Below are 22,694 nucleotides of genomic sequence, written 5' to 3' on the forward strand. Positions count from 1 at the left end.
CACATGGGTGGAAAAATCCTTGGCCCTGCCCGCCCCCCTCCCCTGGTTCATCCAACAGTGCTCTGATCACTCACCCGGGTCACCAACTCTCACGGTGACCCTTGAAGTAAAATGCAGAACTGCTGAACCCTGGAAAGAAAGGGGGGTAGTGAGCCATCACTTCCTCATTATCCACACAACTGTGTTAGTAGGCACATGGCCTGGGCTCTTTTCACTCCTTTCTAGCACAGACAGCACACCAAGCACCTGCCAAATCAGAGGGGAGAGGCTGACCTGGGGCCACCAAGGCTATTCTGACACACCAGAGCCCAGACTTACAGCATTCCCAATTGAGGGGATTTTCTGCTCCTGGAGACAAGGATTGTGTAGCAACAAACCAACTCACCTCTGCCTTCTGTTTCCCCGCAAACCAGGCCTGCCAGGATACTGGATGGGTGATTTGGAGCCTTAGAAACTGGGAGTTAGGTAGTCAAGACAGAAAAACCACACGAATTGGCTCCAGAGCACGTCGGTGGGCTTTGGATCTGAATTCCCCCCAGTCCTGACAAGCCAGAAGACCTTGGTGCCAGGGCTATCTATCTGTGGCTTTAAGCGTGAGCCTCTGGGAGGTGACTGGGAGGGCGGTGGAGGGCGCCCGCCTACCTGGGGAACCTGCGTGAGGTGTGGCCGGAGCGCCGGGGATGCGAGGAGGGTCGGGGCGGGCTGAAAGTTGGAGCAAGCAGGAAGTGAAGCCTGGGCTGCGCGGGGAGGAAACCGACTGGGCGAGTTCTGCGGCGGCCAGGCCTGAGCGCTCCGAGACATGGTGAACGTCCCGGGGACCCAGCACCGGGCCGCCTGAGAAGGGGGGCGCAGAGGGGGGCTCGGGGAGTGGGGGTGTCGGCTAGGGGTGGGAAAGGGGAGTTGGTGGCGAAGTTCGAGAGAGAGAGCGCGCGAGCTGGGCCGGCCCTGCCCGTGGCCCCTCTTCTTTGACAGCTTGGCCGCCAAGAGTTCTGAGCTGCCTGGGTGGAGGTTCCTGCGCTTTTCTCCCCCGGGTCACTGCCTGGGAGCAGGACTGGGGGGGGGGGGGGGTGGAAATTCCAGGCAGAGATGACAGCTCGCCCTCCCCCTCACCGTCCTCCTCCTCCTCCTCTTCCTCCTCCTCCACCTCCTCCAGCTGGGCCCGAGCCCGGGTGTTGTGACACTAACCCGGGCTGGGAGCGCTTCTGCTGTTCCTGTCTCAGATTCCAGTCCAGCCCCTCGGAGTTCCCCCCCCCCCCCCCCGCACCTTGGCCATTCCCTGTATCCCCCTGTACACCCCCCCCCCCCCAAAGGGTCTGGCTGTCCACCAAGTCCAAGGAGGCTTCAGCCTCTTCTCCATTACTGTGAGAGTTAAAGGTTTATGACAAGGAACCACACGTTGGTGCTCCGTGATCATCTAGTTTGAGCCCACACCCCGACCAGTTTCTAGAGGCCCACTGGGTCACGGAGGGAGGAGCTTAGGAATTGTTTTTCCCTCCTGGTTCAAAAACCTTATCAAGAGGTCTCCAGGTGGGGAGGACTTGTCCTCCATTTCCCCAAGGCCCTGGTGACTGCGGGTTTTGTTGGGTGTTTTTGTTTTTAAATATCTGCATAAGCAGGCAGTGGTGTGGGGCCTGCCCAGGGTGCTGAGTGGTGGAGAAAAACAGACGTGTGAGTGAGGTTCAAAGGTGCTAGGAAACCTCTGGGAATCTTGGTTGTCAGTTGTTTTAGGTCCCCGTAGTGGATCTGCTGATTACACTGGCCACGAGGCCCCTCACTTCCCCCAGGCCAGATCAGCTCTCCAGCAGCTGTCTGGGAGAGAAAAATGAGTTGTGGGGGGGAGGGTTAGGTAAGGGTGATCTGTTAGCTAGCACCCACACTTTTAGTGAGATCCCAGTGGGATCAAGGAAAGGAGGTGGCTCCGGGGATTGGTAAATAGTGCTTGAGTGTACAAGTTGTAAGATGTCACTTCTGGCATCTCCATGACTCTCTCTGAGACACCTCTCCCCCCCACCACACCCCCAATAAAAAGATTTATCTAATGAGTCTAGTATCAGATCTCACCTCGGGTCCTAAACATATACTTAGGTTGGATTACAGGAGTAATACCTAAAAAACAAAAAACAAAAAAAATAGTCCCTTTGTTAACAATGAAAGCATTATAAAAAGCTAAAATCCACTTTAGCCCTACCTTCCTCTGGTCTTTTGGATCCTCCACCACTTGGCCTAATTAACCCCTGTTGCCATCCAGGAGGAGGCAAGTGGAGGTGGAGGAAATGATCGGGTTCGGAACTTGCAGAGTGAGGTGGAGGGAGTCAAGAATATTATGACCCAGAATGTAGAGCGGATCCTGGCCCGTGGGGAGAACTTGGACCATCTCCGCAACAAGACAGAGGATCTGGAAGCCACGGTGAGATGGGGAACAAACTGGAACTGCAGGAAGAGGGAAGGAGAATTATTGGCAGGAAGAGAAGTTTTTGTGGGAATGAACAGAAAGGATGGAAGTCTTCCGTTTCTGTTGCTTTTTTGCTTGTTTCGGGAATTGTTCTGAGTCAAGACCCCACTTCTGGTCCAGCACTGCTCCACTGATTGGGAGGGGGCCCACCCACAGAGGCATTTCCTGAGAGTGACAGACATCTCTGTCAGTCCGTACATTCTTAGGCTTCTTTCGTGTAAAACTGATTCTGCCTACTCTTGACTCTTCCAGGGCAAAATATTAGCTCTGGAAATATTCTCCAAGAGTTTTGGCCTTCTCTAGGGGTTATTAGACAAGGAGTAGAAAACTATAGAGTCTTGCTGAGTTGGCGTTAAGAAGCTGGAAAGAGCAATGAAATGCTTGGATCCCAGAGTCCTCTGTCAGCCAAAGGCTAGAATAACATATCCCACACATCTTGCCTCTTTCTCCAGGCCAGTTGCTTGGAAAGAGCTGGAGATTCTTAAGCCAAGGCTGAAGCTTTAAGTTCAATGTATAGTGAAGAGACTGGGAGGTTAGGACTGGTTTTCTTAGTCCTTTGTGAAATCGTGTGTGTGTGTGTGTGTGTGTGTGTGTGTGTGTGTGTGTGTGTGTGTGTGTGTGTGTGTGTGTGAGACTGGGAGGTTAGGACTGGTTTTCTTAGTCCTTTGTGAAATCGTGTGTGTGTGTGTGTGTGTGTGTGTGTGTGTGTGTGTGTGTGTGAGAGAGAGAGACTGGGAGGTTAGGACTGGTTTTCTTAGTCCTTTGTGAAATCGTGTGTGTGTATGTGTGTGTGTGTGTGTGTGTGTGTGTGTGTGTGTGTGTGTGTGGTGTGTATGTTATTGAAGGTTGAATTCAAGGCTTCTTAGGCATGTGCTTTCTCATTCTGAGCCATGTTCCTCAGCCCCTTTTGCTTAGGTATGGTCTAGTACTTTTGCCTGTGGCCATTAGGCAATCAAGCCCAGTGTTGTTTTTTGTTGGTGGTGGTGGTAGTGGAGGTGGTGGTGGTGGTGGTGGTGGTGGTGGTGTGTGTGTGTGTGTGTGTGTGGCTTGAATTCAGGGTGAGGCAGTCTGAGGCTTGAATTCAGGCCCTGGGTGCCACTTGAGCCACAACTCTGCTTCTGGCCTTTTGGTGGTTAATTGTAGAGATGAGTCTTATAAAAGACTTTATTGCTTGGGCTGGCTTTGAACTGCAATTCTCATATCTCAGCCTGAGTAGTTCAGATTACATGCATTAGCCATTGGCACTCAGCTGCAGGTGTGTGTGTGTGTGTGTGTGTGTGTGTGTGTGTGTGTGTGTGTGTGTGTGTGTATGTGTGTGTGTGTTTGTCTGTCTTTCTGTCTGTCTGTGCTGGTACTAGAGCTTAAACTTGGGAACTTTCACTCTTACTCAGCACTTAGCTTGCTAACTAACCACTTGAACCATATCTCCAGCCCACATTTTGTTATAATTAGAGATGGAATCACTGACTTTTCTGCCTGGATTAGCTTTGAACCATGGCCCTCATGGTCTCAGCCTTGTGCATAGCTAGGATTACAGGCATGAACCATCGGAGCTGGGCATCCAACTTATTTTTTGAGATAGTACCTTGCTAAGTTTTTTTTTTTTGGGGGGGGGGAGGGGTCCGGTCGTGGGGCCTGAACTCTGGGTCTGGGCGCTGTCTCTCAGCTCTTCAGCTCAAGTCTAGCACTCTACCACTTGAGCCACAGCGCCACTTCCAGCTTTTTTATTTTTGCTTATGTGGTGCTGAGGAATCGAACCCAAGGCCTCATGCATGCAAGGCAAGCGCTCTACCACTGAGCCACCTTCCCAGCCCCTAAGTTGTTTTTTTTTAACCTGGCTGGCCTTGAACCAAGATCCTCCCATCTCTACCTCGCACTTAGCTAGGATTATAGATATACTTCATCAAACTCAACCCACTGTATGAAATCTTGGATACCTATTTGGTCTGCCTGGGACTTAGTTCCTCTTTCTGTAGTTTAGTCTGAGTACATGTCTCAGGGAGACTGTGTCTGCAACTTGAGTTAGGAAAAGAGGAGTTTCCCTCACACCAACCTCCTATGCTGTCCTGTGTTTTCCATCTTTCCTAAAGGATAAAGAGCTGGGAGGTATGCCCACCTGGAGCCTGTACCACTTAGTCCCAGAGTTTGCCCTCCTAAGGGTGAAATATACTACCAGTGTTGCACATTTAGGTGGGGACATGTATGAAAGGCCCCTTGGGGTGCATGACAATGTAGGGGTAAGAGGAGGGAGAGGACTCCAGGGCTGTTGTCATGATTCAGGTGAATTCCCAAAAGACCAACGATTCTACCTTTGAACTAGATTGTCAGGAAGATGTAATTGTCAAGATAGGAGGATAGAACATCTTTTATTTCAAAGTTGGTTACTTTAGTAATGTAAACACTTAGATGTGTGGCATGTGGGACTCCGTTTGTCTCTTGTTCTGGGAAGGAGTCACTGGGTCACTCATTTTCCCTTGTCCCCAACAGTCGGAGCACTTCAAGACAACATCGCAGAAGGTGGCCCGGAAATTCTGGTGGAAGAATGTGAAGATGATTGTCATCATCTGTGTGATTGTCATAGTCATCATCCTTTTCATTGTGCTCTTTGCCACTGGTACCATCCCCACTTAGGAAGTCCCTCCCAATCCCAACCTCTTCTTCAGGGGTGACCCTCCAAAATGGGTGCCAAGAGAAGCCCTCTCTCCTGTCCTCCATGGGAATGCTGCTCAGTCCCTCAGGCCCCTCCGCCACATAGTATGCCCCAGAAGCAGCCCTGGAAGGAGAGCTGGACTGTGGTGCATTTCACAAGTCCCTAGAATGGGTTGGAGAGGACTCAGAGGATGCTGTGTGTATCTGGGAAACTGTCGGTGGCCAGTGGGCAATAAAGGCCTTTCAGTATCCGTATGTGTGAGGCACCCTCTTCCTTTCCACTCTTCCCTTTGACACTTCCATTTATTTTCAACCAGAATGTTCTCTGGCTGAAGTTCTCCCATATGAGGCCCAAGTTGTTGGAGAGGAGGAGATGTCATGTTTGGAAAAGAAAGATGGAGGGCTCCCTGTTTTGTGTGTGCGTGTGTGTGCACATGCGTATATGAGTATATGTTATATGTATGTCTGCCACTACTGAGGCTTGAACTCAGGGCCTGGGTACTGTCTTCCCATTCCTTTGCTTAAGACTGGTTCTCAAGCTGGGTGCCGGTGGCTCACACCTGTAATCAGGAAGCTGAGATCTGAGGATCGCGGTTCAAAGCCAGCCCGGGCAGGAAAGTCCGTGGCACTCTTATCTCCAATAAAAAACCACCAGAAAACCGGAAGTTGCATTGTGGCTGAAGTGGTAGAGCCTTCGCCTTGAGCTAATGAGCTAAGGGACAGTGCGCAGGCCCTGAGTTCAAGCCCCATGACCAACAAAAACAAAAAGTCTCTTGGACTTGCCAGCCCAGACTTGCTTCAGTTAGGATTACAGGCATGAACTACCAGTGCCTTTTTTTATTCTACCCTAGCTTCTGCCTTTCTTTACTCTAGCCTTTATGATCATCACAAGTCTCAAGTACAAAAAAATTTCTGGAGATATTGGCATAGAAGAATTCAAAACCACATGAGCTTTTTAGAGTGGCATGCAAGGGTAAATGGCCTCTTGGATCCTTTTTCTACTGAGATATGAAACCCTTAACAAGAGCATGTCCAGTGGTTTAGGACCTCCTGCCTTGTCTGCCATCATCTCTCTTCTATGGCCCTGTTGTAATCAATCCAGAGGCAAAAGTTGGAGGAACTATACTACTTTTCCTTTTTTGGAGTTTCTGTGTTCTGTTGGTCTTTTGTCTGCTCCTGCCTTTCTGGGATTTAATAGGGCCTTGGGTCTCAGCTGTCTGGAGTGGGTGAGTATGTCTCCCCCGCATACCATGGCTGGGCATAGTCAGTGTCACAGGACAGAGCCTGCAGCCCTCCTTCTGTTTCCTAGACAATGAGCTTTCTGTCTCTGGCTTCCCTTCTCTCTACCATGTTCCACCACCATTGCTATTCTTTGCAGTGGCCAGTCTGCCTTGGCTTGTGTGAGGAGGGTTTTTGCCATTTCAATTTGTTTCCTCCATAGGCTTTCAGAATTGCAAACAAACCTGCTGTTGGGGAAGATAAGGCTTAAGGACTCGCTTGGAGATCAGGTTCTAGAATCATGCTCCAAATTCTGAGGAGGGTGGGGGAAAGCCCAGAAAAGTCTTTCTAAGCAGACTCCATCCATCCTTTCTCTCAACCCATGCCTGGATGCAAGCTCAGGCCATCCGGGTTCTGTGAGAGTCTTCCTCACAGAGAAGGATCAGACCCAGAGAGGGAAACCCTATTTGGATGTTGGCAGTGGCCTGAGTAGGGTGGAGGTACCTAGTGATTATTAGCTAGCAGCAAGAAGAAGATGGTACATTCAGCTTAGGAGAACTCTCTAGCAATAGCAGACATGTCAGCTTACCCAGCTGAAAAACAAGCTTCTGGCCAAGTAGAGCTGAAGTTCCCTTCTGAAGAATCTAGAATAATTCCTTTCCCCATGGGGACAGAGGCTTCCTTTCTTTCTTTCTTTCTTTCTTTCCTTTCTTTCTTTCTTTCTTCCTATTTCTCTTTCTTTTCTTTCTTCCTTTCTTTCTCCCTCCTTTCTTTCTTTTAAATAGTTATTATAAAGATGATATACAGAGGGGCTACAGTTCATAAGTCAGGTGACGACTACATTTCTTTTTTTTTTTTTTTTTGTTGGCCGTGGGGCTTGAACTCTGGGCCTGGGCGCTGTCCCTCAGCTCTTCAGCTCAAGGCGAGCGCTCTACCACTTGAGCTACAGCGCCACTTCCGGTTTTCTGGTGGTTTATTGGAGATAGGAGTCTCACGGTCGCTCCTGCCCGGGCTGGCTTTGAACCGCGATCCTCAGATCTCAGCCTCCTGAGTAGCTAGGATTACAGTCGTGAGCCACCAGCGCCCGGCTGACTACATTTCTTTTTGGACTGTGGCACCCCTTCCCTTCCTTCTCTCCCAGTTTTTCCCTCCTGTCTCCACCCACAAGTTGTATAGTTCATTTTCAATAGTGTCTAGTGAGTTCTAGTGAGTACTACTACAGAAGAGACTACTTCTTCCCTTCTTCCCTCTTTTCCTCCCATCCTCCATCCTTTCTTTCCTTTCTTCCTTTTCTTGTCTTTTCTTTTTTCATACTGGGGGTCGAACCCAGGACATTGCCCCTGCTAGGCTAGTGCTTTGCCACTAACCTACTTCCCATCCCATGACCACTTTCTTTGTAAGTGGGGGTGAAATCCACATAAGATATAAATGTCTTATGTGTGTGTGTGTGTGTGTGCACGTGCACGCTGGTCTTGGAGCTTGAACTCAAGGCCTGGGCACTGTCCCTGAGCTTCTTTTTGTTCAAGGCTAGCACTCTATCACTTGAGATACAGCTCCACTTACGGCTTTTTCTGAGTAGTTTATTGGAGATAAGAGTCTCACAGACATTCCTGTCCAGGTTAGCTTTGAACCGTGAATCATCTCAGCCTCCTGAGTAGCTAGGAAAAGGCATGAGCCACCAGTACCTGGCTACAAGTTATAATTTTAAGGTGTACAACTCAATGACCCGTGGGGTGCTCAGACTGTTGTGCAACCACCTGTCTTCCATTTGAGAATGTTTGGGGCATCTATTTTTAGCTAGGGGTAAGATGCAGACACTAAGGTGGCAGACACCCTGCCTGGCTTGTTCATGACATTCCCAGTGCCTGCACAGAGCCTAGCAGGGGCTCTCATACGTGGTTAGAGTGAATGGCACCTCTCTTACTAATGTCATCTACCAGATCCCTGGCAGCCCCAGCTCCAGGGTGCACAACTGCGTGCGGTTCATGGATTAGGCAGGCACACACGTCCACACGCACTCCTTTCAGGGGTGCCCAGCATGCAGAACTGGCACCAGGCTGGGGTGTCATCTGAAGTTGGGCGCTGGTGGCCCGGCAGGAGGCGCCCCATGGACCCTGTCGCGGGCCAGCTTTCGGTTTGACCTGGTCCGGGTCATCGCTCACGGAATCACGGAAGGCGCAGCTCCCCCTCCACTCCCCCCGCCCCGTCCCTCCTCTCCCCCCCCCTCCCTGCCCCCGCCAGCGCCCGGCCCCGCCCCGCCCCACCGCTTCCTCCGGGACGCTGGCAGCTCAGTGGGCACAGAAGCCGGGACCAGACGAGGCGGCTGCGGCAGCGATGGTGAGGGCGCGGGCAGGGTCACCTGGCCCGGTGGGGCAGAGGGCTAGAGTGCAGGGTAGGGGGCGGGAGGCGGGGGTGAAAAGCCCTTGGGGAATGGGAGGCTGCGCAGGGTGGACCCGCAAGGGAATCCGCACGGGAGCGGGCAGACCCGGGCAGACCCGCAGCTCCGCACTCAGCCTGCGGGAGAGCGAGGCGTACGCCCCGTCGCGGCTGCCCCAGGCAGCCTGACTCTTGCTTCCCACGCCTGTGCAGCCCAGTGGCCTCTGTGACTTTGGCTTTGCAGACAGACTGGGTTTGAGATCTTGTCTGTGTGACCCAGGGCAAGTCACTTAACCTCTCTGAGCCTCCTTTTCCGCACGGTGAAGTGGGGCCAGCAATAACCCTTACTGGTTTAAAGGGAGGTGACCTGGAGCTCCTATGGCAGAGGCTGACGGCCAGGCACGCAGAGCCAGCCCTCTGCTAAGAAGTTGGGGGTAATGTGATGACCTCTTCAGCTCTTCCCCAAGCTCAGAGAAGCCAAGCCTGGCTGGGGGTTGGAAATCCGATCCCACACCTGGTAGAGGCCCTTCCAGACTGACACACTGGGTACTAGAGTGTGAACTTTTTCCCTGGGAAAGAGGAACCAAAAAAAAAGTTGTTTACTCCTTTGTAAAACTTCCCTGTGGTTATCAAAGTGTGGCACAGGTTTGATCCCCTCCTAAAATCTACCTGGTGACACAGCCCGGACTGAGTCACCTTCACCCTGATTCAGACACTGGGCTCTGTCCTCACTTGCCGTTTCTAAGGCAAGAGTATCAAGAGTCAGTTGGTGGCAGGAGCCCCCTCCCCTGGGGCTCCTGGGAAGATGGACCCCGCAGGAAGTGGTGGGTTTGGTGCCTTAAAGGTTCTGTCTTGGAGAAGCCGGTGGGGTGCGATGGATGTGGTCTGCCTTTCTAGGGGTCTTGATGCCTAGATGGCCTCCTCTCTGGGGAACTGAAGGCAGGAAAGGGAAGTGGAGCAGGAAGGTAGTAGGGAGGTCTGAGGCCACACCAGGAAATTGAGGGAGGCTCTGGGAATGGGCAGAGCCTTGAGCCCACTTCCAAGCATGTGGGGGGCAAGAGATCAGGCAAGGCTGGGTATGGGCTGCTAGCCCTGGAGGTAGACTGTGAGCTGGAGAGAAGAGGAAACTGAAATGAAGGTGATGGCAAAGATCATAGTGGGACTCCCGTGAGGATAGAACTTAATAGTGGATCAGAGCCTGGAAAGGGCATATTGATTGGGCTCCCAGCTTCACCCTCTTACGGTCTGTCTCTCTCATTCTTCTCTGGACTCTCATTCTGGCTTGGTGTTTTCATTTAAGGCTCTACCCCTTGAGCCACAACTCCATTTCTGGCTTTTTACTGATTAACTGGAAGTGTCTCTCAGACTTTTCTGCGAGAACCTGGCTTTGACCTGAGATCATCAGATTTCAGCCTCCTGAGTAGCTAAGATTTCAAGTGAGCCACCAGCACCTGTCAAATCCTGTGTCTTTAATCATGTCCTTTCTTTTCTTTTTTTTTTCTGTCACATTCTGTAACTTCCATTTACCTTATTGTTACAGAGGTGATGTACAGAGGGATTTCAATTGCATGAGTCAGGTAATGAATGAATACATATCCTTTCATACAGTGTCTTCTGTTCCCTATTCTCTCCCAGTCCCTCCCTTCCGTCTCTACCCACGACTTGTATAGTTCACTTTAATCAATGTCCAGTGAGCTCCACTGCTGCACCTTTTCATCCTTTTTCCCTTGAGTTCTGTGCTTCCCCCTCAACCATCCCCACCAACCCTCCTGAAGATATAGATGTGAGTACACCATACATAAGGTAAAGAAAAAAGAAGTCTTTTGATTCCATATCTTGGAGTTTGTTTCAGTATGCATATTACTTTATATAAATATAAAGTCCTTGCCCTTTCTTTCCTTTCCATCACTTTCCTTTTCCTTCCTTCTTCCCATACTCTTTTTCTACCCTTTTCCTTTCTCCTTTTCCTTCTTCTTTATGACACATTCAATCAACAAGAATTTTGTAGGATGTTCCTTTGTGTTGCTCATGATGACTGTAGAGATTAGAGTAGAAACAAAGCAGTAACGGGAAAGACAGAAACTGAATGAATCAGTCTATTGAAGTCATTCACATTGTAAATGGGCCCCTCTCTAAAGAGTTTGTGTGTGGAGTCACATGCCTCCCTCAGATGCACCCAAGTTGAGCTGGCAACATCAAAAGGGCTGAAGAAGTCAGGCACTGGTGGCTCATGCCTTGTAATCCTAGCTACTCAGGAAACCGAGAAGAGAAGGATCATGGTTCAAAGTTAGCCCACGCAGAAAAATCAGAGAGACTTCATCTCCGATTAGCTATCAAAAAGCCAGGCTGGAGGCATGGTTGAAGTAAGTAGTGAAGTGCCAGCCATTAGCAAGCAAGCTCAGCAGGAGGCTCTAAATTCAGATCTCACTGAGGAGAATGGGAGTGGGAGGGTTAGATGAATCTTTAGCCAGCCACTGCAGCATGGGCTCTCCCGTTACCTGCATCTGGTTTAGCACAGGGTTTGGAATGTGATCGCTGGAGTCTATGTTGGCATCACACTCTGATCTTAAACTTCCCAGCTCTGTGCTATTAAGTGATTTAACACCTCTGGACCAAAGTTTCCTCTAAAATGGGATACTAGTACTGTGTTCATTGGATTATTGTGAGAATTTAATGAGAAAAGGTGAACAAACAGCTAATAGCACCATGTTCAGGTAAGGTTATAAGCCTTAAGCTGTTATAAGATGTTAAGGCTACCTTTATGGCCCGCAGAAAAGTGGCATGGCTCAAGTGGTAGAACATTTGCTTAGTAAGTGAGTTCAAACCTGAGTTCAAACCCTAAACCATACACACACACATACATACACACACAAAAGGTGTTATTGCTCAAGATATCTAATCTTTTCAACAGCTCAGAGTGCCTGATGAGACTAAACCAGATGCAGTTTTCAAAGGCCAATGAAAAGTCTTCATTTGGGTTAGAAAGAATTAAAGGCACAAGGGTACAATAGGGAAGAACTTGCTTGATTGAACATTTTGTAAAACTTAAGTGGTCTGAACGACCATAAGTATTTTGCTCTCACAGTAAGTATTGAGGTCTGACCTCTAAGGGAAGATTTTTTTTAAGAGAAGGTAAACTTGGTCTGTATCAATATTAGCTCTTATTTATTGAACATTTCATATGGGTAAAGCATTGTGCTAAGGTTTTTGTTTTTGTTTTTTTGACAGCTGTGGGGCTTGAACTCTGGACCTGGGTGCTATCCCTGAGCTCTTCAGCTCAAAGCTAATGCTCTACCACTTGAGCCACATTGCCACTTCCAGTTTTCAGAGTGGTTTATTGGAGATTAGAGTCTCATGGACATTCCTGCCCCAGCTGGCTTTGAACAGTGATCCTCAGATCTCAGCCATTGGCACTCGGCTATGCTAAGGTTTTTGTTTACAACATGTCACATAATTCCAAACTAGTATTATGAGGTTTATATGGTAGGTATTTTTATTATCACCATTTTGTAGACAAGGAAGTTGAGGGCAGAAAGGTCACATCCTCAATCCCATTCACTCAGCTGGTGAGTGGCAGAGGTGGGATTTGAAGATAGGGATGGGATGAACCTTGCAGTACATCTCAGAGCTGAGTGCCAACCCAGGGAGGAGATGACTCAGTACCACCTGTACCTGTCCATCCTTACCAGCTGGAACAGGGCTTCTTGGATAACAAGAAGAGTTAGGATAGGAACTGTGATGTATTTAGTTGTTTATTGTTTTTAGTTAAGAGATAGGATTTTATTATGTTACAAAGGTTGGTCTTAAACTCTGGGGTTCAGACAGGTACTGGTGGCTCATGCCTGTAATCCTAGCTACTCAGGAGGCTGAGATCTGAGAACTGTGTTTCACAGCCAGACCAGGCAGCAAAGCCCATGAGGCTCTTGTCTCCAATAAACTATTTAAAAAGCTGGAAATAGAGCTGTGGCTTAAGGTGTAGAGCATCAGCCTTGAGGCTCAAAGATAGCACCCATGCCCAGAATTCAAGTCCCAGGGCCAGCACAAAAACAAAACAAAACAAACCTCTAGGTTTCAAGTTATCCTGCTACCTCAAATTCCTCAAGAAATTTGTTTTTCAGATTTTTTTTGTGTGTCCGTTGTGGGGCTTGAACTCTGGGCCTGGGCACTGTCCCTGAGCAAGCCCTCTACCACTTGAGCCACAGCCCTACTTCCAGTTTTCTGGTGGTTAATTGGAGATAAGAGTCTCACGACTGCCGGGCGCTGGTGGCTCACGCCTGTAATCCTAGCTACTCAGGAGGCTGAGATCTGAGGATAGAGGTTCAAAGCCAGCCCGGGCAGGAGAGACCGTGAGACTCCTATCTCCAATAAACCACTAGAAAACCGGAAGTGGCGCTGTAGCTCAAGTGGTAGAGCGCTCGCCTTGAGCTGAAGAGCTGAGGGACAGCGCCCAGGCCCAGAGTTCAAGCCCCATGACCCACAAAAAAAAAAAAAAAAAAGAAAGAAAGAAAGTAAGAAAGAAAGAGTCTCACGACTTTCCTGCCCAGGGTGGCTTTGAACTGTGATCCTCAGATCTCAGCCTCCTGAGAAGCTACAATTACAGGTGTGAGCCAGGGGCGCCGAGCTTTGTTTTTCAGATTTAACTTATGACCAAGCATGCTAGGAAAGTGTTCTACCATTGAGCTCCCAATATGGAGGGTTTTTTTCTTTGCTGTTGTTGTTTTTTTTATTTTTTGTTTTTGTTTTCTTGTTGGTCCTGGGGCTTGAACTCATGGCCTGGTGCTCTCCCTGAGCTTGCTTGCCTGCCTGCCTGCCTGCCTTCCTTCCTTCCTTTCCTTCCTTCCTTCCTTCCTTCCTTCCTTCCTTCCTTCCTTCCTTCCTTCCTTCCTTCTTTTTCCCTTCCTTTCATTCTTTATTTCTGTTTTTCTTTTTTAGCTCAAGGCTAGCACTCTACTACTTGAGCCACAGCTCCACTTCCAGCTTTTTGATGATTAATTAGAGGTAAGGGTCTCTGGACTTTACAGCCCGAGCTGTCTTCAAACCATAATCCTCAGATCTCAGTCTCCTGAGTAGCTAGGATTATAGGCAAGAGCCATCAGCACCAGGATTAACAGGGAGGATTTTATGAGTTGTGTTTGCAAGAGTATTGAGTTTGGAAAAACCTGGAAGATTGTTTAGAGGATTAAGGATATAGCTCAGTGGTAGAACACTTACCTAGCATGTGTGTAGCCCTGAATTCCATCCCAGCTCTGTGTGTGTGTGTGTGTGTGTGTGTGTGTGTGTGGTTTAGTGTTTTAGGGGGATATTCTGTACAGATAGGAACAGTCAGTCAAGAACATTTCCTGTATAACTACAACCTCTGTTTAGCAACAACTGCATTTCTTCCTTTTTCTAGGCTCAAAACCCCAAGTCCTGCCTCTGTAATACTTTCACACCCCCCACCTCCTCTCTGCAGTCTGTTCCCCATGCCACCCTTCCCTCTTCCCAAGGCAGACATCTCATACTCCTGCTGATGTCCTCCACCACCCTTGGGCTGGCCTCTCTGCCCAGATTTTTCTCCTCCCTTCCATATCCTGAAGCTCCTCTGGCTCATCACTCCCTCCATGCTAGACTTTGCTAGACTCCTCGATTGTACTGTTTTCCTCAGTGCCACTCTGCCCTTCCCCACTTACCTTTGGCTTAGCCCTTCACTGTTGCAGTGTGCCCCCCCACCGCTGTCTCTCTGCCAAAATGCCCCAGCTTCACCCCATCCTTCAAGTGCTCACCACACCATTCGAATCACAATTTTCCCTCTTGCAATCATGCCCTGTCTGTGGGCTGCTACAACACTTACCCTTTGTATCTCACAGTGTAACTCTTTATCCTACTCTGATTGTATCATATGTGTCTCTTCCCCAGCTGAAGAGGAATCTCCCTGAAAAGAGGCACAGTTCATTCAGAAAATATTTATCACTCACCCACTGCCAGCCAGTCACTATGCTGAGTTACAAGTGGCACATGGCTGCATGGCCCTTGCCCTCTAATTGCCCATCTCCTTCTTTAATCCCTAGTGCGTTATCTCTTCGGATGCCAATAGAGGTCCATGCACCAGAATTTCCTTTTAATGCTGCAGAATAGGACTGCAGAGGACTGAGACTCACTTGAATGGCTTTATGTTCCCTGGAGCACATGTGTTCTTTGAAGCCTGGGCCTATCTTGGCCCCACAGTGAAGGAGACTGCTTCAGATTATAGGTGGAGAACCAGCCAACCCTCTGGAGAATGTGACCCAGTGCCACCCATGTGGGAATAAGAATAACAACAGCTGTAGCATTCAGAACAGAAAAAAAAATCACAACTAGTATCCTACCAGTTTAGCAATGTCTCATTTTCCTATCTTTATTGATTCCTAAATTTTTGCTTGCGACTATCAGAGTGTGAGGGAAGCTCGCTTATCTAGCGATAACCGAGTGTTGTTGAATAAAAAATAGTAGTAGGAATAAAAATCCAGGCACCAGTGACTCATGCCCTCATCTTAGCTACTCAGGACTATCTCAGTTCAAAGTCAGCTGGGGCAGACAAGTCCTCAGGGAGACTCATTTCCAATTAACCACCAAAAAGCAGGAAGTGGAGCTGTGGCTCAAGTGGCAGAATATCGGTCTTGAGCAAAAAAGCTAAGGGATAGTGCCAGGCCCTGAGTTCATGACACAACACATTTAGTGGTGATGGTTGACTCATGGCTCCCCTGCTCTCTATGTGATTGCCCTGGTTCCCCAGCCTGTGAACAACCCCCACCCCCTGTTTGCCTGCTAGCTCTTGAAGTAGGTTGTTTTTCTAGCTCATGAGTAAATATTGACCTGTTTGGGTTTCAGATGCCTTCCCCTCAAAACTCCTGCTGAGCTGGATAACCACAGGAGGGCATCTCTTGAGACTAAGAGTTGCTTTTGGATAGACTATAAAGCAAATGACCCCCTCACTATGTCCAGCACTGTATCCTGGGCCTCTGCCCTCCACTGGGAGCTTGTGGTCTAGTGGGGGAGAAAAGATTCCGGCATTGGGGATGCTTCCATGCTGAGTGCAAGGCAGCTGCAAGGATCCTAAAGGAGAATTCTTGCGTGAGGAGGAGGTGGTCCTTTGTGAACTGCCAGATCCCTTCCAGCACTGAAGTTTTCTGGTTTTAAGTGGAATTCAGTCAAGTGCCAAAATGTCTGCTGCAAACAATGGGCGATATGGGCTGGCAGGAAAGGGGGGTTGGCTGATACTCTGTGTGAGGAGGAGATAGAACAGGCATGGGTTGTGGAGGACTAGACTGAGGGGAGGGAGTTGCTGTGGTTTGCTAATCCCCTGGCATTCATCTGCTTGAAATGTCCCTGGACCTGCTCCTGGGCCTGCAGCTCATAACAGTGCCTGCTGCCCGAGGACTCTCAGTCACATGTAACCAGAGCGCAGGGTATTTCCCATTCATGATCCAGACTTTCCTTTCTATTCTCTCAATCTCCTCCAGCTTGGAACCCCTGTGCCTCCCTTCCTAGTCCTCTAAAATGAGCTGGATTTTTGATTAGGTGAAGTTGATGCCTAGGTTGGGAAAGTTAAGGCTAATGAACTGGACCTCATTGAAGATCATGACTGATTAGAAGGCTGGAGACTAGAGGCCAGAGACCAAGTGGAATGATGTGAAAATGGAAAATGGGTTGACCAGGAGGCAGTACTGGCTTGACCAGGCAGAGGCCAAAGGATGAGCCTCAAGGATGAGCCTAAGCTTCTCAGTTTGGAAGTGATTATGATGTGACCTGGTCCAAAACAGCCCTCCCTCTCTCTCTCTCTCTCTCTCTCTCTCTCTCTCTCTCTCTCTCACATCTCTCTGTCTCTGTCTCTCCTCCCCACCTCTCTCTCTATCCCACTTGAGCCACAGCTCCAATTCTAGCTCTTTTTGGTGCTTAATTGAAGATAAGAGTCTCACAGCCTTTCTTGCTCAGGCTGGCAAGATCTCAGCCTCCTAAATAGCTAGGTTTATAGGCCTGAACCATCAGCACCCAGGTCAAAATTGCTTTCTGATAGAGTGAATGTCTTCCCTGTATGGCTTCCAGTTAAGTAGCTCTGATCCCTGTTCTGGTTGCCCGCTTGGGCCAGAGTGAAGCTATAGGGAAGGTATGCAAATCTAGAACACATGAGCATAGTCAGTGTCTGCTTTGTGAGTTGTGGGAGGAGGGGGTCCTGGGAAGCCCCCATTGAATGGGGTCTTAAAGGAAGCTGAAATGCTGACAGTCATGCTGACAGATTCTGGTCTTGATGGGTGATGGGCAGAGCCTGTGAGACCTGAGTAGGTGAGCCCCCACCTATTCAAAAGGCCAACCGGGGGGCTGGGAAGGTGGCTCAGTGGTAGAGCACTTGCCTTGCATGCATGAGGCCCTGGGTTCGATTCCTCAGCACCACATAAGCAAAAAAAGAAAAAAGCCGGAAGTGGCGCTGTGGCTCAAGTGGCTCAAGCCTTGAGCTGAAGAGCTGAGGGACAGCGCCCAGGCCCAGAGTTCAGGACCCACGCCCGGACCCAAAAATAAATAAATAAATAAAAAACAAAAGGTCAACCTGTTTGTGCACACACCATGCACTTCCATGAAGGATGCAATTCCTCATGTGTCATACCCATTGGTAGTACAGGAAGAGAACTTTGGGTCTTAGGGACAAATGAGGGGTTGGGTGGGTTCTCATGCAGTCCTGACCTTAGGCTTGGTGCCCAGGCAGGGAAAGAGTTGGAGCGATGCCAACGGCAGGCGGATGAGGTGACGGAAATTATGCTCAACAACTTTGACAAGGTCCTGGAGCGTGATGGAAAGCTGGCAGAACTGGAGCAGCGTTCAGACCAACTCCTGGACATGGTGTGAGGCCCCAGGAAGCAGGAAAGGGAGGGGAAAGGAGGGAGGGGAGGGGAGGGAAGCTTGACACTCAAGCTGCACTCAGGGTTTCTAAATCCTTGATAGGGACTGAGGCTGTTCTCAGCCTTCTAGCCTAGATATGCAATGAGCAGGCTAAGAAGTGCTTTTTTTTTTTTTTTTTTTTTTGAAGTTGTGAACCTTCCCAAAGATCAAGGATTTGGCCTTGTTAACTGGGAGTAAGCTGATAGGTCTGACAGTCAAGAGCTCTGTCAGTCTCTGAGATGGGGAGTCAGGTTGGGAGGATCCCAGGGAAGCCTGAGTAGAGGGAAAAGAGATAGGGTGGGGAAGATGCAGGAGACCAGGCCTCCCTGGGATGTGGTGAAAGGAGCTGGCTCTGAGGCAATGGGGAACCTCTAACTCCTATCCTGTGTCTGGGGACTTCCACAGAGTTCAGCCTTCAGCAAGACAACCAAGTCCTTGGCCCAGAAGAAGCGCTGGGAGAACATCCGCTGCCGGATCTACTTGGGGCTGGTGGTGGCTGGTGGCCTGCTCATCCTCCTGATTGTGCTGCTGGCCATCTTTCTACCACAGAGCAGTGGGGACAGTACTCCCCCACAGGCCCAAGACGCAGGCACTGCCTCAGGAACTGGGGATTGACTCAGCTGGGCCTGATGAGAGATCACATGTTCTGGTATCCCAAGAGCTCTGCCATTTGCTCCTGTCTGAGCCACCATGTGAGAGACAAAGGGCAGCCCTGATACATGCACCTCTGTATCTTCCATCATGCCAGAGACTGGCCCTCAGGGCAGCCTGCTGCACTGGCCAGGCCAGGCCAGCCCCACTTGGAGCTCAGTAAAAGCTGCTGTTTGGTTAAAAGCGTGTGTGTGTGTGTGTGTGTGTGTGTGTGTGTGTGTGTGTGTGTGTGTGTGTGTGTGTGTGTGTGTGTGTGTGTGTGTGTGTGTGTGTGTGTGTGTGTGTGTGTGTGTGTGTGTGTGTGTGTTAGTACTCCAGGGCTGGGAAGGTGGCTCAGTGGTAGAGTGCTTGCGTTGCATGCATGAGGTTTGATTCCTCAGCACCACATAAGCAGAAAAAGCCGGCAGTGGTGCTGTGGCTCAAGTGGTAGAGCACTAGCCTTGAGCTGAAGAGCTGAGGGACAGCGCCCAGGCCCAGAGTTCAGGCCTCACGACTGACCAAAAAAAAAAAAAAAAACAAAAAAAAAACAGTCTTACAGACTTTCCTGCCCAGGCTGGCTTTGAATCACCATCCTTAGATCCTCAGATCTCAGCCTCCTGCGTAGCTAGGATTACAAGTGTAAGCCATAGATGCCTAGCTGCCCTTAGCTTTTTTTTTTTTTTCTTATGCTACTGAGTATAGAACCCAGAGCATTATACCTGCTGGGCAATGACTTTGCCACTGAGCTACACCTTAGCCCTTAGCTTTTTTTGGGGGGTGGGGATTTGGATAGTGTGGGGCTTGAACTCAGAGGTTGGGCACTGTCTCTGAGCTCTTTCTCTCAAGACTAGTGCTCCACCATTTTGAGTCACAGCTCCACTTCTGGTTTTCTAGTGATTAATTGGAGATAAAAACCTCATGGACTTTCCTGTCCAGGCTGGCTTTGAACTGCAATCCTTAGATCTCAGCCTTTTGAGCAGTAAGCATTATAGGCGTGAGCCACTGTCACCCGACTTGCTCTTAGCTTTTTTGATCAAGGTTGGTGCTTCCACTTGAGCCATACCTCCACTTCTGGCTTTTTGTCGGTTAATTAGAGATAAGTGTCTCAAGGCTGGCTTCGAGCTGGGATCTTAGCCTCCTGAGTAGATAGGATTACTAAAGTGAGATACCAGTGTCCAGCTTCATTTTTGACATCTTGAGGATGCTCAGAGGACCAGTGGGATTCTAGATGGAAAAAGAGAAAAGCACTTCAGAGATGATTTCATGAGGCTCTCATGTCAGATAGACCTTTGCCCCTTGATCACTTCCTACTTCACAATTTCTCAGCCTATACCAGTGTTATTCCTAAGACTCTAAATCCAGTTTCAGATGTAGCAAATGAAGTGAAAACCCAGAGCCTTTTATGGTGTTATAATGTGGAGTCACAAAGGAGTTTGTCTTGTAGGAAAGAATTCAGGGCTTTCCAGTGCTCCAGTATCTTTAGGGACACAGTAAAGATTACTGGGCAGGAACAGCAGAAGGAAAGAAGGCCCCACCAAGACTAAGGAAGCAGAGCAGCCTCTGCCTGGTTTAACTATACTTCAAACTCAACTATGAGTGGCAAGGGAAATTCAGAAGTATATACAATAAGAAACTCATTGTTCAATAGAATGAGGGCTACTCACAGACACAAGACCAAACCCTGAGAAGTATATGGAGCTTTATCTCTTACAAATTTTGTTCCTTCTTTACCTTTTTTGGGGAGTTACTGGGATTTGAATGCAAGGCTTTCCAATTGCTAAGCAGACATTCTACAACTTGAACCACTCCACTAGTTTGTGTGTGTGTGTGTGTGTGTGTGTGTGTGTGTGTGTGTGTGTGTGTGTGTGTGTGTGTGTGTGTGTGTGTGTGTGTGTGTGTGTGTGTGTGTGTGTGTGTGTGTGTGTGTGTGTGTTGATCCTGGCTTGATCTCAAGGCCTGGGTATTATCCTAGAGCTTTTGTTTTTTTTGTTTGTTTGTTTTTGTCCAGTCATGGGGCCTGAACTCTGGGCCTGGGTACTGTCCCTCTGCTCTTCAGCTCAAGGCTGGCACTCTACCACTTGAGCCACAGCACCACTTCTTTTTTTTTTTCTGCTTATATGGTGCTGAGGAATTAAACCCAGGGCCTCAAGCATGCAAGGCTGGCACTCTTCAGCTCAAGGCTGGCACTCTACCACTTGAGCCACAGCACCACTTCTTTTTTTTTTTTTCTGCTTATATGGTGCTGAGGAATTAAACCCAGGGCCTCAAGCATGCAAGGCAAGCACTCTACCACTAAGCCACCTTCCCAGCCCGAGTTTTTTTTTTTTTTTCCTCAAGGGTGACACTACCACTTGAGCCACAGCTCCACTTCTGACTTTTGGTGATTAATTGTTGATAAGAATCTTACAGACTTTCCTGCCTGGTCTGGGAATTGTGATCTTCAGATGTCAGTTTCCTGAGTAGCTAGGATTTCAGGTGTGAGCCACTGGCCGGCAGTTCCTCTTTGCTCTGGTTAATTTCAAGATAAAGTATGTCCCACATGGCCTAAATTATGATCTTCCTATTTGTGCTTCTATTTGTCTCTGAAATGACAGGCGTATACCACTGAATCTAGCCATTATGCTTTGTCCCCTGATCCCTTGTGTTGGAAGGTGTGGCATAGTGTGCATACAACCAGTGGTTAGGATGGAGTCTCAATTTTTTTTTTTTTTCTGCCTATGCTGGCCTTGAAGCCCAATCCCCTGATCTCCTCATCCTAGCTAGTTAGGATTATAGGAATAAGCCATCATGCCTCGCACAAGAGCTTCTTATATTCACTAGGCTTACTACCGTCCTCCTTTTGCAAAGATTTTGTTTTATTTTTTGTTTTTTATTTTTTTTTGCAAAGATTTAAAAAAAAATTAGCCTTGCTGTTGCAAAAGCACTAACTTTGCACAAGCCACTTCTTGTTTTTTGTTTTGTTTTGTTTTTTTTGGCCAGTCATGGGGCCTGAACTCTGGGCCTGGGCGCTATCCCTCACCCTCTTCAGCTCAAGGCTAGTGCTCTACCACTCGAGTCATAGCACCACTTCTGGCTTTTCTGCTTATGTGGTGCTGAAGAATCGAACCCAGGGCCTCATGCATGCAAGGCAAGCACTCTATCATTGAGCCACTTTCCCAGACCACAAGCTACTTCTTAAACTTGGGTTTTACACATGGAAAAAGGACAAGGTAAGGCGGTTGGCTATGGTGGCTCACACCTTAATCCTAGCTACTAAGAAACCTGAGATCTGAGGATCATGGTTCAAAGCCAGTCCTGGCAGGAAAGTCCGTGAGACTCTTATCTCCAATAAACCACCAGAAGTGGCACTGTGACTCAAGTGGTAGAGCACTCGCCTTGGGCTGAAGAGCTGAAGAGCTGAGGGACAGTGCCCAGGCCCAGAGTTCAAGCCGCACAACTGACAAAAGAAAAAAGGACAAGGTAGCTGTGTGCCTGTGGCTCACACCTGTAATTCTAGCTACTCAGGAGGCTCAGAAGTGAGGATTGTGGGTTGTTTTTTTTTTTGGTGTGGGGGGGTCCGGTCGTGGGGCCTGAACTCTGGGCCTGGGAGCTGTCCCTCAGCTCTTCAGCTCAAGGCTAGTACTCTACCACTTGAGCCACAGCGCCACTTCTGGCTTTTTTTTTCTGCTTATGTGGTGCTGAGGAATCAAACCCAGGACCTCATGTATGCAAGGCAAGCGCTCTACCACTGAGCCACCTTCCCAGCCCAGGATTGTGGTTTAAGGAAAATGCCTGTGTTCCCATCACACTTAGGAGGATGAGAAAGGAATTCAAGGCCAGATTGGTCTACATAGCAAGACCCTGTCTCAAAAAAAGGAGGTGGGGAATAAAATAATATAATTTGCAGGGAAATGGATGGAACTAGAACAAATCATGGTTTTTTTTGGGTTTTTTAAAAAATATTTTTTATTGTGAAAATACTGTACAGAGGGGTTACAATTACATGGGCAAGATAATAAGTACATTTCTTATCAAGCATTGTAGCCTCCTCCTTTGTTTTACCCTTCCCATCCCTTCCCATCCTCCCTCCCCCCCCCCACCCCCAGAACAAATCATGTTAAGTGAGGTAAGCCAAGCTCAGATAGACAAACTGTGCATATTCTCTCTGATATTCAGAAGTTATATCCAAAATGCACTGGAATATGACAAATTATACAGGAGTCTAGACACACACACATGGTAAGACTGAAAGAGGATACTCTTAGGAGAAAAACAAAGGCACAATGTCTAAGTGCCTCTTCATATTTATATAAAATAGTTTTATAGAATTTCCAAGATATGGAAACAAAGGTTTTTTGTTTTCAGTTTTTTATGATTCCGTCTTTACCTTATGTATGGTGTATTCATGTGTATGGGAGGGAAGGCAGAGAACTCAAGGGAAAAAAAGGGTGAAAAAGGGCAGCAGTGAAGCTCATTGGACACTGATAAGACTGAACAGTGC

The 22,694-nt window shown here is 48.6% G+C and overlaps 2 protein-coding genes across 3 annotated transcripts; both read left to right on the forward strand.

Moving 5' to 3' along the window:
- Positions 1 to 705: 705 nt before the first annotated feature.
- Positions 706 to 5,356, forward strand: LOC138825210 (vesicle-associated membrane protein 8). The gene is made up of 3 exons (XM_070019596.1): positions 706 to 802; positions 2,249 to 2,407; positions 4,940 to 5,356. Exons 1-3 carry the CDS (start codon positions 800 to 802, stop codon positions 5,081 to 5,083), a joined length of 306 nt encoding a protein of 101 aa, XP_069875697.1. The 5' UTR covers positions 706 to 799; the 3' UTR covers positions 5,084 to 5,356.
- Positions 5,357 to 8,532: 3,176 nt separating this feature from the next.
- Positions 8,533 to 18,418, forward strand: LOC138825211 (vesicle-associated membrane protein 5). 2 transcript variants are annotated; one of them, XM_070019597.1, is made up of 4 exons: positions 8,591 to 8,656; positions 10,236 to 10,272; positions 17,408 to 17,545; positions 17,990 to 18,418. In XM_070019597.1, exons 2-4 carry the CDS (start codon positions 10,264 to 10,266, stop codon positions 18,197 to 18,199), a joined length of 357 nt encoding a protein of 118 aa, XP_069875698.1. In that variant the 5' UTR covers positions 8,591 to 8,656; positions 10,236 to 10,263; the 3' UTR covers positions 18,200 to 18,418. The 2 variants fall into 2 exon arrangements, with proteins under 2 accessions (XP_069875699.1, XP_069875698.1); XM_070019598.1 differs by lacking the exon at positions 10,236 to 10,272 and having other exon boundaries at positions 8,533 to 8,656.
- The last annotated feature ends 4,276 nt before the right edge of the window (positions 18,419 to 22,694 follow it).

Source organism: Dipodomys merriami, unplaced genomic scaffold, assembly GCF_024711535.1.
Source record: "Dipodomys merriami isolate MVZ:Mamm:240054 unplaced genomic scaffold, mDipMer1.0.p SCAF_136, whole genome shotgun sequence".
NCBI classification, from domain to species: domain Eukaryota; kingdom Metazoa; phylum Chordata; class Mammalia; order Rodentia; family Heteromyidae; genus Dipodomys; species Dipodomys merriami.

What these genes read in the sequence shown, in the direction of transcription:
- LOC138825210 (XM_070019596.1), top strand. An exon ending in CAGAGGATCTGGAAGCCACG is followed by an intron (nt 2,408 to 4,939) that starts GTGAGATGGGGA and finishes TGTCCCCAACAG; the next exon opens with TCGGAGCACTTCAAGACAAC.
- LOC138825211 (XM_070019597.1), top strand. An exon ending in CAGACCAACTCCTGGACATG is followed by an intron (nt 17,546 to 17,989) that starts GTGTGAGGCCCC and finishes GGACTTCCACAG; the next exon opens with AGTTCAGCCTTCAGCAAGAC.